Source organism: Diabrotica undecimpunctata, unplaced genomic scaffold (assembly GCF_040954645.1).
Source record: "Diabrotica undecimpunctata isolate CICGRU unplaced genomic scaffold, icDiaUnde3 ctg00000568.1, whole genome shotgun sequence".
NCBI lineage: Eukaryota > Metazoa > Arthropoda > Insecta > Coleoptera > Chrysomelidae > Diabrotica > Diabrotica undecimpunctata.
In genome coordinates, this window is record NW_027311885.1 from 7,466,540 (window position 1) to 7,485,591 (window position 19,052).

The 19,052-nt window shown below is 33.0% G+C and overlaps 1 protein-coding gene across 2 annotated transcripts; it reads right to left on the reverse strand.

The window, feature by feature from the left end:
- Positions 1-1,005: 1,005 nt before the first annotated feature.
- On the reverse strand, positions 1,006-5,521 carry LOC140431086 (uncharacterized). 2 transcript variants are annotated; one of them, XM_072519011.1, is made up of 6 exons: positions 5,242-5,521; positions 4,866-5,039; positions 4,666-4,767; positions 4,408-4,551; positions 4,100-4,326; positions 1,006-3,402 (listed from the first exon to the last, which is right to left on the reverse strand). In XM_072519011.1, the coding sequence occupies exons 1-5, from the start codon at positions 5,304-5,306 to the stop codon at positions 4,215-4,217; spliced, it is 597 nt and encodes a 198-aa protein (XP_072375112.1). In that variant the 5' UTR covers positions 5,307-5,521; the 3' UTR covers positions 1,006-3,402; positions 4,100-4,214. The 2 variants fall into 2 exon arrangements, with proteins under 2 accessions (XP_072375112.1, XP_072375113.1); XM_072519012.1 differs by lacking the exon at positions 4,866-5,039 and having other exon boundaries at positions 5,242-5,520.
- Positions 5,522-19,052: the final 13,531 nt, after the last annotated feature.

The following is a 19,052-nucleotide window of genomic DNA, read 5'->3' on the forward strand; positions in this document are numbered from 1 at the left end:
ATGAAATTAAACTTTGCTTCTCAATTATTTAGTAAAAATGTTTCAACTGCATTTGACAGTACATGTGTCAATGTACAATTGAGACACATAGCAGTCGAGACACATATTTCGAAATAAAAAAAAATCCTATAAAACCTATTGCAACTAGGAAACAAAAAACCATTGGGTTTAAATAATTTTAGAAATAAAGACTTTTAAAAACAGCCAATCACTATAAGTAATTTAAAACTACATATAACTGGTAATTCAATTTTAAATTCTGAGAGATAAAAAGGATTTTTAGATTTTAAAATATATATCGCAAGTTTGAAAATTTTTGTCCAGGCTTTACTTATAAGCGAAATTTTAAAATTCTTGCCATTTTATAAATGCGCTTTTAACATTTTATAATGTACTATTCCGCTTGTCCCGTTCATTAGGGATGGTACAAGCTATAGTTGTACATGTTTGTATTTATATGTGGTTAAAAATAAATAATTAATAAAACATATATTCAATAAATAAATTTAAAAACTCGAACATCGAAGTAAAAAACTTCTGTTGTAAGTGGTATATTTAATTAAAAAATTAAATTAAAAATCCAAATGAATTATAATAAAGTTCAGAACGTTTTCGGACTAATCAGTCCATCTTCAGTGAAGCTAAAAAGCAAGTAATTCCACTCAGTTAAGAAAAACGTTAAGGTAAAATTATATCTGTCAAATGCAAAAATGTGGTTTAGATTACTTACTTGTGGAGTACTTGCGTAACTAAACGCAAAACAAAAACAGTAGATGGGTTTACATTGAAGAAAACATACTTAAAAGTATTAAAATTATACGGCAAAATGCCGACGCAATTGAATTACTAACTGGGAATCATCAGTGTTGATTAACTTCCCGCTATGGGATTTTACTATCGACTTTCGTAGAATTGAATTGACAACTAGGATATAACATGTGTTTTTTGTTTGACTTTCGGATTTACAATACCATGTTTCAACGACTGTTATGAATTAGACGGACGTACAAACTTCGCATGGGCGGTTGCCACGTCTGTCTTTAAATACAAATAAAACTGTTTTTAACAATAAGTCCCTACCCGAAGTAAAATATTTCTACATCCGAAATTTCGTACGGGAGTTTGCCTACTAACTTGAGATTCCGCAAGTAATAAATTAAAGGTAAAAAGTAAAAAAATAGTTATAAAAGAAACTACAACTACATACATCAACTACATATAGGTTACTGAAACCTAAAAAAACAGATACAACAAAGAAGTGTAACGATACGGAATAGAGCTTTAAATAAGGTGGGCATAAAAATAAACAAGGTAAAATCAATAGTGATTTTACCTTGTGTGGAATGATCTTTTCTATTCATGTCTAAACAGTATCCTTTTAGTCAACAAACTTCTCATACGATTCTGCCTATCTACATCTAATTTTTTTTTGGCTTCATGATGAAGTCTTAGCGTGAAATACTTTTTTAAAATTAAATTTAATAATTGAATGCAATGATTGTTGAGTAGTTCACTGTCATAAATGTGATCACCAAAACTATCCATGATGTCACGAGGCAAATTATTCATTGTGGCGTTTATTAATTTATTTAATAAATTTTTTGAACTACTTTCAATTTTGTTTATATACATTCTAAAATTTTTCTCTGCCTCCTTGCATATTTTTATAACTAAATTCGAAGCATTAGTTAAATTTTTATATTGTTTTACTAACTGTAATTTTGAAAATGTTTCTTCACTTTCTAATATTATTATGCATTTTGTACATTTAATGATTTTTTTTAAATTTCTAACTATAAAGCCAGAAATATATCCAATTACATCTTCTACATAAACACTTAAATTTAAAACATCTTTTTGAAAATAGTCATGCTCATAAAAAATTGTTGTCTTTTGTGTAAAATCTTCTAAATTTTCTTCTATGTTTACTAAACTAGTAATAGGTCGTGCAGATGTTGCGGTTAAAATGCCAACATTATTTATATTTTTAACATTCCCTGTATTAGGTCCTGATATTTCTGTGTGAATAAGCAATCTTTTAAAAGCTGCCTCAAATTGTCGAGCAGTTGGATTATTGTTATAACCCCCTTTACCCCTTACAGCCCCAAAAAATAATTCTAAATGGTCTTGCGACAGTTTGTAAGAAAGTAAATATTTTAAATATTTTTTTTCTTTAACCAAAAGATTAAATAATCCTTTCAAACTTGCGATATTTGAAATGAAACCCAAAAAACCCACTTTTCTTTGTGAAGATATGATACTTATATCATTTAATTTTAAATCACATATATACCTCTCAGCCATTTTTAAATATTCAAAAGTTTCCTTCTCATTATTAATATTTAAAGAATTTTTAAACGAGTATTTAGAATAATATGTCATACTATTAAATATATCAAATAAATTATTAAAAATCATGATAAATTCCGAAGTAGCTTCTGAATTTTTAAATTGACTAAAGTTTTTTTCTTTGTTACAATATGTCAAAGCGTCTGCCACACTTTTACTTAGGGTTTGAACAGCTAAGTTTACCCTCATCTTTTCCTGTCCCCATCTCAAATGGCGATACCTCAATTTATTGGCAGAATGTAATTTTTCATCATATTGCAAGTCAACAAGATTTTTTAAATACTGCCATTCAATTTTTTCATTTTTTACGTTACTCAAAACAAATGTACCCATACAATTACGAACCAACTTAATCATGTGGCACGCATCTAAAAATATAAAAACTTTCTCCTTAGTTATTGGATGTAGAAAAAAAGGCTCAATATTTGTTGCAGATATTTTAGCACCTAAAGCATTGGCCATTGATAAATTGTTGGCAGCACCATCAAAAGTTAATGAATAGACTTTTATGCCTGAATCATAAATAAAATTTAAACAAAGATTTACTAAGGATGCTTTTTCTGATCCACAAAAACTGTCAATTAAAAAATATGCAACTGGCACTTTAAAATTGTCATTTAAGGCTACTAACATAAACACCAGTGCCTCTTTTGCTTCTGGTACATTATCAGATTCTATATCTGTACCAAAATCTACATAGCCAGTAAATTTTTTTCCATCCCATTCCACTTGCTTACGAATAGACATTTCATCCAGCACTAAATTACACACAAGTGTTTTATTTTGCTTCCCTGCTTCTTCAACTTTGTTTTTCAAAGCATTTAAAGCTTCTTTGGAAAATCCAGGTGCACCATCAACAGTTTGGTACCATTTTGTTATGGTTGATGGGTGTGGTAATGAATTATTAAAAGCTCTTCTTACAAAATCATAGGCTTTTGCTGAATAAAAATTTAAAGTCAGTGCAAATGACCTTAATTCTGGAGAATATTTGGCACATTTGGAACCCTTTAAAAATCGTTGAAACAATGCTTTGGCTGATTCTGGTAAAGAGGCCTAAAACAATAAAAAATAAAAAAATAATTATAAAAATAAAATATAATAATAATTTAATTTTATACAGAAGTAAAACACTTAACATTTGTATGTAGGTATAAAACATTTAATTTAAAACTTTTTTAAAAAGTGTTGTATCAAAATTGACACAGGTGCATTACATGACGTTTTCGATCTCATTCAGATAATCCTCAGTGCCTGCTTTTGTAATTGAAAACACTAAAAAAATAGCTGTGACATCAATATATGGTTTTACATGTTTCAAAATTTAAATTCTAATGTGACCATATGTCGATGACATTGGATAAAGATTTAATACTTAAAGAGCAACATGTTTCTTTGCTCGACTTAAACATGTGATTCTTGTCAGTTAAAACGACAAATACCAACTGGCTGAGGTGACAGGAAATATAATTCAAGAAGAATTATATCTTCACAGTGTTAGCTTCAATTACAAAAGAAGGCACTGAGGATGATCTGAACGAGATTGAAAACATCACATTATGCACCTGTGTAAATTTTGATGACACTTTTTAAAAATGTTTTAAATTAAATGTTTTATACCTACATACAAATGTGAAGTGTTTTGCTTCTGTATAAGTTTTTTAAACAATGGTATACAGCCAACTACTGGGAGTTTCCCATTAATTTTTTAATTTAATTTTGTTCTTTATGGAATATGTGAAAGAAAACTTACCAACAACACAGATTCAGCATTTTCTGTAACATACAGTTTTTCTTTTAATGATTTCACCAATGCGTTTAATGTTGTTGCTCGTTGTTTCCATCTTTTGGTAGATTTTCTTAGGGTGTCAATTTGTGTATTTTTTTTTTGTTATATACATGTCTACTGATTCCATGTACCTTTTTCTTTTTCTTGAGCAGTCCAAGTCCGACATGGAAAAATCCCCCACATAATGCTTCCTAAAAATAAAATGATTAATGAAAGAAAAATTGCTTATTCAAGTTTATAATAATGCAAACGAAAAATTAAATGAATTTTACCTCTTGTTAATTTTTTTAGCTACTAATTCTCTATCTGCAGCATGCCCTTCGATATTTTCCTTGCCCAAGAATTCATCAGTTTCTGAGGCAGACAAAGTTCGTTCACTGCTAGCAGTTTGTGTTGTTGAGCTGCTGGATATTTGTCTGAAAAAATATTTAATACACTTTGAATGTAACACATTGCAAATATAAATTTGAATTTGAATAAGCTTAAAATATGATTAACCTGTATACAGTTGGTTTAGAATTATTACATACCTTCCAGTAAGAAATTCTCTAGTTTTGAAATTTAAATTGTGGCTGTCTGATGGACTAGGACAAGCTTTAGTTCCTACCACCTCTTTAACATCTTTAGAAGACCTGTATGCAAAGAGAAAACAATATAGAAGAAACAATAAACAGAAAATTTATATAAATATTAAATACCAATGTAAAAATTTAATAAAAGTATTACCCACCTTGGTATAGCTAATGGTTTTGCATTTTCTTTTAGACGAACAAAGCCAGATTTCGTGATAAGATCATTTGGATCAAAATGATCACAACAAATACGTGACCATCTGGAAAGCTTGTTTTTATTTAATTGTAATATGTCTATCCAAATTTCTTTTTTTTCTTCCCCAAAAGGAAATCTATGAAAAAAAAATTAGTAAGAAAAATTCTATGCAACGATTTTAATAAAAAAAAAACAAAAAATTTAATGGAAATTGTTAGTATTCAGTATAATGCATAATAATTGATTTATTTATTAAATAAATAACAACTATAACGCCTCCACTGGCTATCACCACATAACCTAATATTTATAAAACATACATATAAAAAATAACTTACTTGAAAAGTGATAACGTTTCGCTCTTCGAACTTCCGCGACCACAGACAAGACACTTAAATGGCATTTTACTAAAATAGTAGGTAAATGACTCTTAAAAATTTAAAATAAAATTTGCTTGTCACATAAAATATTATCTAAACACACAAAATGGCGAAAATGAAAATATTTTCAAACACAACAAGATCAACTTCGTAATGCTTCGTAAGAAATCATGAACTTCGTGCAACTTCGTATCAAAACAATAAACAATAACAAAGGTATTTCATGTTGCGGACACTTTTTAAAGCGTTCACCGAGTCTATATATTATACGTCATTGGTTACAGGCAGATCAGAAGAGAAGACTTGTTTTCGTGTAGTCAATCGGAGTACCAGTGTTTTCGTTTGTTAGTGAAAAAGGTGGAAGCTGAGAGCAGATCAAAAACGAGAAGATTAATACCTCTTTTGAGTCTGCATAGTCCACGAGATATAATTGAGAAAGAAAGGAGAATTTGTGAATAAAGAGTACCGATCAAAAGAGGCTTGGGCTTGTGTTTTCGGAGGAGTAGTTTGCTGGTATGCGGTTTGGATCAATGCTGAGAACGGGAAAGATTTGATGGTAGCCGGACATAATCAATCAAGGAAGGAACTGTGGTTTGATCGAGAGGAGACATCATTGGTGTAAAAAAATAAAGGTCAGTCAAATAATTTGAATGAAAGAAAACTTTAAGATATTCTAAAGATAAAATCAAATATAAGCATACGAACTAAGATTCCAAGTTTTAAAGAGTTATTTTTTTGTGAATAAATTATATTTTATAGATAGTTTGTTAATTAAAATTAAATTTAGGGTATAGGAGTTTGTTGGAAAAGATAATTGCCCACAAAAAGTTATTTATTAACATTCACAGTATTGCTTATTGAAAATAAATAATAATTTGTGTGCATATTTATGTTGTTTTAATGTTAGTTCCGTTTCCTGTTCTATCCCGATTATGAGCAACTAGGAGATACTGAACCCACTAGAAGAGATATATAAAGTAAACTGATTAAAGTAAAATTAAAAAGGCACCCTGAGAATTTTTAATAGTAATTGAATTGTATGACTCTGCATAAATTAGTGAATTAATTAATTAAATAATTGGATTAATTAAATTAGTGTTAATCAATAATAAAACATCATAAAGCAGATCACAACAATATATATATATATATATATATATATATATATATATATATATATATATATATATATATATATATATATATATATATATATATATATATATAACGATGAGTCCAAGCCATCACCGTTAAACCAGCGTGCGCGCGAACCAACCCATGAAGTAGGAATGTATCGACAGTAGAAAGGGCAAAACTAATTACCAAGCTCCGCTATATAAACCGCAACATTTCCTCATAGAGAGAGAATCGACAGGTGTTGACTGAAGGTTCTCTTCTTCCCTACCCCGGCTTGTGGATGTGTTGAGTTCACAAGTTGTTCCGTCCCATACCGCCGTTACCCGAAGAGCGTGTTGAGCTCTTCACTACCCGTACTCTGAAGCAGTCGTGTTGAGACTGTCGAGGAGTGTCCTATTAACCCGAATCACTTAAGGGGCGTGTTGAGTTCCTTTCCTTTCTTTGTACCTATCGTCCGCTGTTATTGAATCGATACAACGTTCCCGTAAAATTTCAAATACACACTCGCTTGCCGATAAGAATAATTTCATATGACAAGGTCAAACTTAATTTGAATAAATAGGCCAGGTACTGAGAAGACTAAACCAAATTGTAAATATGTACATAAGATTTTTGTCAATTTAATTTAAGGAAGACAATAAAGTTTTATTTTTATTTTGAACTCTGTCTCTGACTGTCTAAAAGCTACCCGGATAGTGACACCCACGAGAGGACATCACAAATGGCGCCCGAGCAGAAAAATACGTTTTAAACAATAATACCGACCGAATTCCGAATTTTATTTTCATGAGACAGTACTACATTTCAAATTTTAATCAAATACAGAGTGATTCACAGTTCAAAAATGACAGACGCTCCGGAAACGTCGAAGGTTAGTTGGGTGCACCTATTAAAGAAAGACGAACTTATAGCCGAATTAACAAACAGAGAACAGCCGACGGAAGGGAATTTCAGCGAGCTAAGAGCGAGATTAGTTGCGATCATCAAGGCACCAACTCAAAAAGGCCAAAACCCAGAGGAAATAGAAGAATACCAGATGGAAGACAGACAAAGAAAGATGGAAATAGTACGCAAATGGGGGTTACACTTTGACGGTTCAAGAGACCCAATAGAATTCATAGAACGGTTGAAAGAACTCCAGACAGCTTACGGCCTACAAGACACTCACGTTTTACAAGCTCTACCAGAAACATTAAACGGGAAAGCATTACTATGGTACAGAAACAATAATAAATATTGGAACGAATTAAAAGACTTCGAACAAGATTTCCGCAATTTCTTCGTTTCCTCCGTTCTCACGCAATCTCTGGAAGCTCAAATCCGGAACCGACTCCAACGAAACAACGAAGGTGTAAAAGACTACATCATTGATATTCAAACAATGATCAGAAGACATGGTGAATTCAATCACCAAGAAGAACTAAACAGGATATACACCAATATGAACCCGAAATACAAGTTGTATATAAAGAGGCAAGACGTATCGTCAACACAGGACATCATCAGACTAGCGGAAGAATATGATATGGTCCAAAAAGAAATATCTAACAGAAACAATACAAGGTGTGACTGGACACAGGCAAATAGTCGTAATAATAAAATACTGAATTTCGACAGACAGACTTTCATTTAGAGTTCTCCCTAACAACCTCCAGCTACGCACACTATACACATCAACGACCCCACACAACGATAACGTTCAGCAACGGTAAAAAGTTAAGAGCACTAATAGACACAGGAGCCCAAAATTCGTTTATAGGACAAAAAGGTAAAAAAATATTGGAACAATGTGGAACAAAAAGCGACAGAAAAGCTTTAAAGATCACGCTGGCAGATGGAAAAACCAGCAACATAGAAATCTGTTTTACAGCAAAATGTTCCATAGACAACGTTTGGAGAAAAGCCAAGCTACATTTTTTACCAAACCTAGCTTCAGAAGTAGTACTGGGAATGCATGAAATAACAAGATGGGGCCTTGATTTATCAAACATCTTAAATAGAAATCGCGTAAGAAGGAGAGAACAATACCCAACCAGGACAGAACACGGATCCAGATCGTACAATGCAGATAATAACCGAATACCGACCAATTCCAGGGTCAAAGAAACACCAACCGCAAGATATCCGCTCCAACAGAGAAGCAAAATATATAACAAAACGACCTACCGACTACCGACCGATACCGCGGTCGAAGACCAGACCGAAAATATACCGACTACCGACCGATACCGTGGTCGACAACCAGACCGAAGATATACCGAACTACCGACCGATACCGCGGCCGACGACCAGACCGAAGATATTCCGTCATACATACCGGAATTCACGAACAGTCCGAAACGAGAGCAGCTCGACATCAGTACTACACTAAACAATACCGAAAAAAAAACAATTACAGGAATTGTTACTAACAGAATTGGAGAAATTTAAACAAATTAAAGGAACAACACATCTAACCGAACATACAATAAAACTCAAACATAATACACCGATCAAACAAAGATACAGGCCCCGAAATCCGGCAATGCAGAGGATCATAAACGATGAGATAGATAAGATGCTAGAAGAGAACTTGATAGAAAAATCTAATAGCCCGTACAGTTCCCCCATCGTCCTAGTAAAAAAGAAGGATAACAACGGATACAGATTTTGCATCGATTTTAGGAAAATCAACGACATCTCAGAAAAAGATGCCTACCCATTACCGTACATCAATCATATCCTAGAAAAGTTAAAATCTGCAAAATATTTTACCACGTTAGATCTAAAAAATGGATATTGGCAAGTACCACTTTCCGAAGCAAGCAAACCCTTGACCGCTTTCATAGCACCAGGAAAAGGACTATTCCAGTTCAAAGTACTTCCATTTGGATTACACGCCGCCTCCGCTACTTTTCAACGATTACTAGATACAATAATCGGCCCAGAAATGGAACCACATGCATTCGCCTATTTAGACGACATAATAGTACTGGGGAAAACGTTCGAGGAACATATGGAAAACTTAAAAGAAGTACTTCACAGACTACAGCAGGCCAAACTACGAATTAATATAGACAAATGTAAATTCTGCAAAGAAGAGATAAATTATTTAGGCCATGTAGTAATCAAAACGGGAATAAAAGTGGACGACAACAAGAAAAAAGCTATAGTCGAATATCCCGCGCCAAAAACCGTTAAACAACTACGCCGATTTTTGGGCATCATCTCATGGTATAGGAGATTTATAAAAGATTTTTCACGAACTACAGCCCCTTTAACAAAGCTACTAAAGAAAAAACAACATTGGACTTGGGACAGAGACCAAGAGGAAGCATTTAACAAAATAAAATTACTACTGACACAAGCTCCAATACTGATCTGCCCGGACTTCCAGAAAAGATTTTTTTTACAATCGGACGCTTCGAACCACGGTTTAGGAGTAGCTTTAGTACAAACAAACGACGAAGGACAGGAACAAGTCATCGCTTACGCAAGTCGAACCCTAACAAATGCCGAAAAAAATTACAGCGTGACAGAAAAAGAACTACTAGCGATCATCTTCGGTGTAGAAAAGATGAAACCCTACATCGAAGGATACCCATTTTCAATTATCACAGATCATCAAAGTCTACGATACTTACAAACAATGGAAAACCCTACAGGTAGAATAGCTAGATGAACAATGCTGCTGCAACAATTTGACTTCGATGTCATTTACAGAAAGGGCTCCTAGAATGTCCTGGCCGACGCGCTCTCTAGAGAACCAGTAGATCTGGTTTGCATAATAAACGTAGAAGGTGTAGAATAGCCAAAACAATAACCCGCCTAGCTAGAAAATACTACTGGCCAGGGATGTTTAAAGACGCCGCAAAGTTCGTCAGGAACTGTAAGAACTGTCAGAAATTTAAGCCGCAACAAAGCTTAACTCCAGGCCGCATGCAATCTACACAAATTCCGCCACATCCATGGCACACCGTTTCAACCGACATCATAGGACCCCTTCCAACATCCAGCAAAGGAAACAAATATATAATGACATTCCAGGACACCTTTTCAAAATGGGTCGAAGCCATACCGATCAGAACAGCAACGGCAAAATCAGTCTGTCAGAACTTAAAAGATAAAATCATTATGAGATTCGGATCACCCAAAGAGCTAATATCAGACAACGCAAGAACATACGATAACAGGGAAGTACGAAAGTTGCTAGACGAATTCCAGATTTCTAAAAGAAACATTCCGCCATATTCACCCCAGAATAATCCAGTAGAAAGAACAAACAGAGTAATCAAAACAATGATAGCTCAGTTCTGCGATAATAACCATAAGAAATGGGACAAGAGCCTTCCAGAACTACTATTCGCATATAATATAGCTAAACACGATTCAACGGGTTTCTCCCCAGCCTTCCTGAACTTTGGACACGAACTAGAAATTCCAAGTAAAGTCGTAAAAACCCCAAACGACACACAACATACCGATCAAAACATAAAATGGCATAAACTACGAGAAACATTCGAACTAGTACGTACAAACCTGGCAAAAGCTTTTACAACTCAAAGCCATTACTACAACTTACGACGAAGAGAGTGGAAACCCACAATAAACGACAAAGTCATGAAAAGGGAATACCAACTCTCAAATGCCGCCAAAAATTTTAACGCCAAATTAGCACCGAAATTTTCAGGCCCATATACTATAACAAAAGTGTGTTCTAATGTAATATTCAAATTAAAACACGACGATAAAAACCGTACAATAACAGCTCATATCGAAGACCTAAAACCCGCATTTACCGATTTCCCTACTCCTTAATCAGTCCAAGCACTTACAGTCAACACCAAGTAGTGACAGTATATTTTAATACAGTTTACCAGTAACCTTCAAATATAATGTCAGACACGTTAGAAATATATTACAGTGACATAGAAATGGACGGCACAGTTACGCCGCCACCATACACCGTTCCAGAATTAATATCACCATTGGGTAACACACCAAAACCTAACACCCCGGGCAAAGGCTGCGAGCCCCTGATAAAGGCTATTTCCAAATTTAAAAACCTTTTCGATGAACCAACCATGGGCATCACAAAAATTCAGAAAGTCCAGTCAATTCCAGTGTCAATCCCGCTGCTCTCACTAATTCCGCCGCAGCATAAAGGAAAAAAATACAGACTGAGACTCCCGAACCGGGTGCTGAGGATAAAAACCAATAATTGAAGCCCCACGAAGGAAGACGTTTTTTTTTAAGAGAGAGGAAGACGATTTTTTTTTAAGAAGACGATATTTATTTTTTTTTAGGGCGGACATTTTTTATTTCGATGTATTGTAAATTTTTTTAGGGTAACCAAGTACCTGGCAAGGAATAAAAATAAAAAAATTTTGTTCCAAAATTTTTTTCTTTCCAGGAAGAGGGGGTGTAACGATGAGTCCACGCCATCACCGTTAAACCAGCTTGCGCGCGAACCAACCCATGAAGTAGGAATGTATCGACAGTAGAAAGGGCAATACTAATTACCAAGCTCCGCTATATAAACCGCAACATTTCCTCATAGAGAGAGAATCGACAGGTGTTGACTGAAGGTTCTCTTCTTCCCTTCCCCGGCTTGTGGACGTGTTGAGTTCACAAGTTGTTCCGTCCCATACCGCCGTTACCCGAAGAGCGTGTTGAGCTCTTCACTACCCGTACTCTGAAGCAGTCGTGTTGAGACTGTCGAGGAGTGTCCTATTAACCCGAATCACTTAAGGGACGTGTTGAGTTCCTTTCCTTTCTTTGTACCTATCGTCCGCTGTTATTGAATCGATACAACGTTCCCGTAAAATTTCAAATACAGACTCGCTTGCCGATAAGACTAATTTCATATGACAAGGTCAAACTTAATTTGAATAAATAGGCCAGGTACTGAGAAGACTAAACCAAATTGTAAATATGTACATAAGATTTTTGTCAATTTAATTTAAGGAAGATAATAAAGTTTTATTTTTATTTTGAACTCTGTCTCTGACTGTCTAAAAGCTACCCGGATAGTGACTCCCACGAGAGGACATCACAAATGGCGCCCGAGCAGAAAAATACGTTTTAAACAATAATACCGACCGAATTCCGAATTTTATTTTCATGAGACAGTACTACATTTCAAATTTTAATCAAATACAGGGTGATTCACAGTTCAAAAATGACAGACGCTCCGGAAACGTCGAAGGTTAGTTGGGTGCACCTATTAAAGAAAGACGAACTTATAGCCGAATTAACAAACAGAGAACAGCCGACGGAAGGGAATTTCAGCGAGCTAAGAGCGAGATTAGTTGCGATCATCAAGGCACCAACTCAAAAAGGCCAAAACCCAGAGGAAATAGAAGAAAACCATATAATATATATATATATATATATATATATATATATATATATATATATAAATATATTATATATATATAAATATATTATATATATATATATATATATATATATATATATATACATCCCACTATCGTTTTAAGCTCTTTTCACGTTGCAGTCATTTAGCATCACCAAGAAATGCTATCATTTTCTATTTATAAGTCGTGTATGTTCGTTTAGTGCACCTTTGTAGGCTTGGCACCGTTGTCGGTTTTTCAATAATCCGATTTTTTTATAAATTAAATTTTTTACATCAAACCATCATTTTAACATTGGGAGGTAAAATTACTGTATTTGGTATCATTTTAAAGCCAATAGATGTTGCCAGTGTTAATACTTAAATAATATTTGAAAACATAAAAATATCGATCGGTTTTGGGTCAAGTTCAAATGCAGGCATTGAAACTACCTGCCGACCGGCTGGGGTCAACCAACTAGTTTTTTTATATCAATGTTCAGTTGTTATATTTATTCAATTTAGATATTTTTTCCCAGAGAGTTGTGTAGAGGAATATTTTACATATTTCCAAGCTGTTTAATCGAAGCTATCAGTGAATAGTTTAAGATAAATATTAGATTTTAATGGGATTAGGTCAAAAATATTGGTTGTGATTGGGATGAGAATCACATTTTTAATTATTTAATGTTTAACATTTTGATTTCAATTCAGGAAATCGTTCTCAAAAAACGTTTTTTGTACAAAATGTGTATACACATTTTTACATAATTTGTACAATAAACAAGGTTAAATATTGGAAATCGTATCGTTAAATATTAGTTAATTAAAAATGTAATTTTGAAAAAGACGTACAGTTGATTTTGCTTTGTTTTCTTAAACAATCTTAAAAGGCAAAATAAAAAATTTTGCTTATAAAACGTTTTGTATACATTCTAAAGAAAAATAATTTAAATAAAAGTTGTAGACCATAAAAAGTTTTCTATGTAGAGAAATACCAAATTTAAATACATAAATAATTGAGATAATTCCAAAAAACCATAAACTCTAAGATATTATATGTTTGTAGTAATTTATAAATGTTAATAACTTTGTTTTGTGACTAACGACAGATAATATAGCTACTTGAAATCATGGCAATTGATGAGTTATTAAAGTGTGCTAAATATCAAGCAGATCAAAAAATATTTTACAATTTATTCAATTTGTTTATCACAGAAAGCAATTATTTAAACAACTGTACTTGTCCAAACTCGTATGACTATAAGTATTTTGTAACTTGCAATCGATTATTTGCGCTTTCAGTTTTAGGGTATATTAAAAAAACTTTTAACATATTATTAAATTTTTTATTAAAAACCAGTTTGAATAGGGGACTTTTTAGTTTTTAGACCACTTAACGTTTTTTTAGTTTCTTTGACAAGTGAGGATTAGGTTATTTCTTCATATGGGCTATGAACAATTGTCTAGTCAAGTCAACACTATTATAGTTACCTATACTTTTCCAGTAGTCATGCAGACGGTTCATTTTAATTGTCCCCATATGGAACTTAAGCTCGAGAAAAGTCTTAAATTCTGTTTGTGTTGTCTCTTTCCAAAACGCAATCCTCGATTTTTCTGAACGACTTTGTGCAAGTATTTTGTCAGTCACTTCCACCATTCATTTAATCCACATCGTCCTCGCCCGATGCTTCTAACAATGATTGTAATTCAGCAGTGGTCAATCTACGTTTATGTTCACATCTACCTTTTTTAGATGTCGAAGGCATATTATTTACATCCATTTCTTTATAAATACTATAACTCACTTTTACGGAGGTAATTAACAATAAAAACGTTCTACTGGAAACTATCAACTTACGACTTCCAATACTATAAGGCCACTTGAGCCACAATACGTTTTTACTCAATAATAGTTCCTGTATAAGTAAAATTGTTTTTTAATGTGCTTCATTGAAGCACACTAGATATATTTCAGTTTTGCCATCACATTCTTCAGAGTATGTTTTAACTTTTTTAACTTTTCTATCGGCCTTTCTACTAGTCATGCTTCTTCTTAAAACTTTGTAACATCTTGTACACTTTCTTCTCTTTGTATTATCTACATCGCTTTGCCTTAGATGGTATTTTTGGGTGTAACTGGTCATGAGGGTTACAACATTTCTTTATTTGTAAACGCCTTCGCGAACTCCAGTCTGAACTCAAGGATAGGTTGTCGCTTTTTTTACGTTTTCTATTATTTAGCAACTAAGCATTGACTACTGCGGTATTAAATATTAATTCCATTGCCACTTTCCGGTACCACTTCAGAATTTTGCGTATTGGGCTTTGGTAAGAAGCCAGTTGATCACTAAAATCAACACTCTTTTTCACCAAGTTATAATCGAGAATAATTTGTGGTTTTAGTACTTGTGTATAATTTTTCTTTTTATTTGATTAAACCAAGATACAACTATTATGTTTAAATGTTGCAAGGATTAAAACTGGTCTTTTGTCGACCCATTTTATCACTCGTAAAATCAATAATGGGGTTAAATTTCATCGAGAGTAACTGGTTGCAACTTTTTTAATCGAGATTTTAATTTTACATGTTTTTAGAGTAAAACATCTGTACATGAATAATTCGTTTCTTGAACAATGATTTCAATTCATCGACCAATATTCTAAAATAAGGTGTTATTACGTCGTCCAGAATATTATAAACTGGTTCTCTTTCATAAAGCATTGGAAATATGGTTTACACTCTATATTTAGAAAAATCTTTTACTGCAACTCTTCTTGTATTCTCGTATTACGATCAACTTAAAGGTTATGCACGACTCCCCTTGCATAGGTACATAGGCATGCACCCGTGCGGGAGAAAAAAATTTGTCATAACGTTACATTATGTCACATTTTAACGTTGAATATTTTATGGTCCCCTTTGGATTATAAAACAAATGATCGACTTTTTCTCGCACAGATCCCGCCTATGTAACTTTACAAAGCGAGTCGTTTGCTGGGTATTAAAGAAACGTCTATGGCCATCATATAATTTGACGCTATTTCACGTTCTACGACGCATTCCACGTTTGACACACTGTCTTGTTTAGTTTTCTGTCATTTTATTTGTTAAATCCTATCTCATTCTCGTCACAGCGTCAAGGAGCAGTAAATGTGTGCAGTGAACGGGAGGAATATGTTTAACAGTGAACGTTGGAGATTTTTCGAGTCTTTCATATTTTCTTCTTTGAGTGCCTCTCCTATCGGAGATTGGATATCCTTAGGGCGATTTTAATTTTATTTACTGCTGTTTTGAATAATTCACTCATCACTAACTCATCAGGTGGCCAAAGTGTTTAAGTTTTCTCTTTTTTATATTCAGTATAACTTCTGGATCGTTATGTATTCTACGTATTACCCCTTCATTTGTAATTTTATCCACTCAACTTATTTTTAGTATACGGCAGTAGCACCACATCTCAAAGCTTTCAAGATTTGTAACATTCTTCTGTTTAAGAGTCCATGCCTCAACACCGTAAAGCTAAGTACTGAATACATACTAAGTAGTTAACCAAAAGTGGACGTATGCAAAGAGATGTATGAAGTAATCGTACGGTATTTGATAAATTCTGTCACGTAATATGCCACATACCTCTGTGCGTAAATTCGTTTTATTGCTGCCAGTTTAAGGTGTTATTAGATGCAGCCATGTTGAATTTCTCTCCACTATCGTATTATCTTCTTTAAATCCTATCATTTTAGGCTCCATATATCCTGATTAGACCTATAGGACCTGAGATACGCAACTAAGGCTCTTTTGACATAACATATATAGGAGCAAAGATATATACCTAAGGTCCTTTTGACGTGTTGATGTATTTGATTTCTACGTCGTAGTATTCTATTGGTTAAATGTTACCATTTGAGGTACTGTACGTCACGATTGGACTAATAGGACCGCAGATACATAACTAAGGCCCTTTTGATAAACTGATGTATTTTATTTTTCTATCTTATTGTATTCGATTGGTTAAATCCTATCATTTGAGGTACTGTACGTCACGATTGGGCTAATAAAAACGAAGATACGTAGCTAAGGCCCTTTTAATATTTTGCTGTATTTGATTTCTATCTCATTGTATTCTATTAGTTAAATTCTATCATTTGAGGTATCGTTCGTCATGATTGGACTAATAGGACCGAAGATACATAACTAAGGCCATTTTGACATGCTACTTTATTTAATTTTTATACCTCATTGTATTTTATTTGTTAAATCCTTTCATTTGAGGTACTGTACGTCATGATTGGACTAATAGAACTAAAGATACACAACTAAGGCCCTTTTGACATTGTTCTGTATTTGATTTTTGTATCCCATTGTATTCTCTATGTTAAATCCTATCATTATAGGTACTATACGTCACGATTGGACTAATAGAACCGAAGATACGTGACTACGGCCCTTTTGACATGTTGCTGTATTTAATTTTTTTATTTCATTGTTTTCAATTCGTTAAATCCTGTCATTTGAGATACTGTACGTCACGATTGGACTTATAGAAACGAAGATATATAATTAAGGCCTTTTTGACATGCTGCTATATTTGATTTTTCTGTCTTATTGTATTTTATTGGTTAAATCCTATCATTTGAGGGGCTGTACGTCGCGACTGGACCAATTGGAGCGAAGATACCATAGGTAGTTGCAATATATCATATTCCGTTACTTTTAACCAACCATGATGCCAGAATGATTTGTGGATGAAAAGAATATATATATATATATATATATATATATATATATATATATATATATATATATATATATATATATATATATATATATATATATTCTTAAATTTACTATTTCATTGTGGGTAATATTATATTCAACAGCGATGCCAAATTTCTGATGCTAAAATGATTGATAATGAAAGTGGGATATACATTTTCATGTATATAATGGCAGCGAGTAAACGGTAAAACCCTGAACTAAATATATATAATATTTTCACTGTACCATCATTTTAGACTCAAACATTTTCTGGAATAAACTTGTATAACTCAGTAAGGGATAAAAAGAGAAAGCGGATATTTTAAAATACCAACACGGTATCAACACTCTAATCAATGAGATGGTTAAAATTCTTGTAACAAGTTCAGGAAAAAAGTTATTAAGGTCTTGTAAAGTAGCGTCGATATACAGATGCTACTTTGCAAGTCGATGCTAAATTGATGGTAAAAGCATAATGTATCGATGCGAAAATGATAGTATGATGTATATATATATATATATTATATATTATATATTATATATATATATATATAGATCTAGCGGTTAATGTGGGCTCCGTACTAAAACGGTGTTATACGAACTCTAGGAGAATATACACCGAGTATATTATTATCTAAGTAGCGCTTTATGTAGACTCCGACCAACGCATAGGATCAAGTAGGCTCCGTAATACGTTAAAACATTTTTGGGATCCGTATACACCTTGTCTGGTACAAAACTAAGCTCCTGCAATGTTGCCAATAATTTTATTAGTCGTAGATTTTGAAATTTTACAGCAGGTATATTGTGGGACTTGAAATTTATATTAATATTCATCAATTTAGGCATCGAGGAATTTCATAGATACTTGGCTAACGTAGTTAAAATTTTTATAATATAAATTGTTAACCGACATATAAATTTATATTACTTTTATGTTTAATAGGCAAGCTAGTAATTTATATTACTTGCTTTAATTATTTTTAAACTTAAGTAAGCGTCTATTATAAACTTGGAAAGTTTCCATTTTTATGCATTAGTATTTTCTTTTAATGCATCGGACTGAAACATTTATCATATAAATGTACGTATATCGAGTGGAGTTTTCGTGTAACAGTTTAAGAAAGTAGTAGTACTCTAATATTTGTTACCACATAAAATTATAGAAAACTCTGTACAGCAGGGAGATCTTAGTAACTTTCTGATTGCTACAGTTTATGACGTGCAATATTTGTTTCATAAATTAATAAAATTTAAATTACAATAATTTATAAATCACTTTTTAAATTGGTCACTTATGTTAATAGAGGTCATCGTGAGTGCAAAAAGTAACAACGAGTACGAAAGATATCAGGCATCAGGGGTGGTATTTGTAAATATAAATACCGCTTACGACACCTTAAATTAAAGAGAATTTTTCTAAAAACTATATGACATCCCCTTAGATAATAAACTCACTCATTTTAATATATTAAAACTGCTGTATATAGAGATTCGCGGATAGCGGGTAGGAACTACTTTTTGGACAGTCCTATC

What these genes read in the sequence shown, in the direction of transcription:
- LOC140431086 (XM_072519011.1), bottom strand. Translation starts at nt 5,306, where the DNA reads ATGCCATTTAAGTGTCTTGTCTGTGGTCGCGGAAGTTCGAAGAGCGAA. An exon ending in AGAGAATTTCTTACTGGAAG is followed by an intron (nt 4,552 to 4,665) that starts GTATGTAATAAT and finishes ATATTTTTTCAG; the next exon opens with ACAAATATCCAGCAGCTCAA. An exon ending in GCTAAAAAAATTAACAAGAG is followed by an intron (nt 4,327 to 4,407) that starts GTAAAATTCATT and finishes TTTTATTTTTAG; the next exon opens with GAAGCATTATGTGGGGGATT.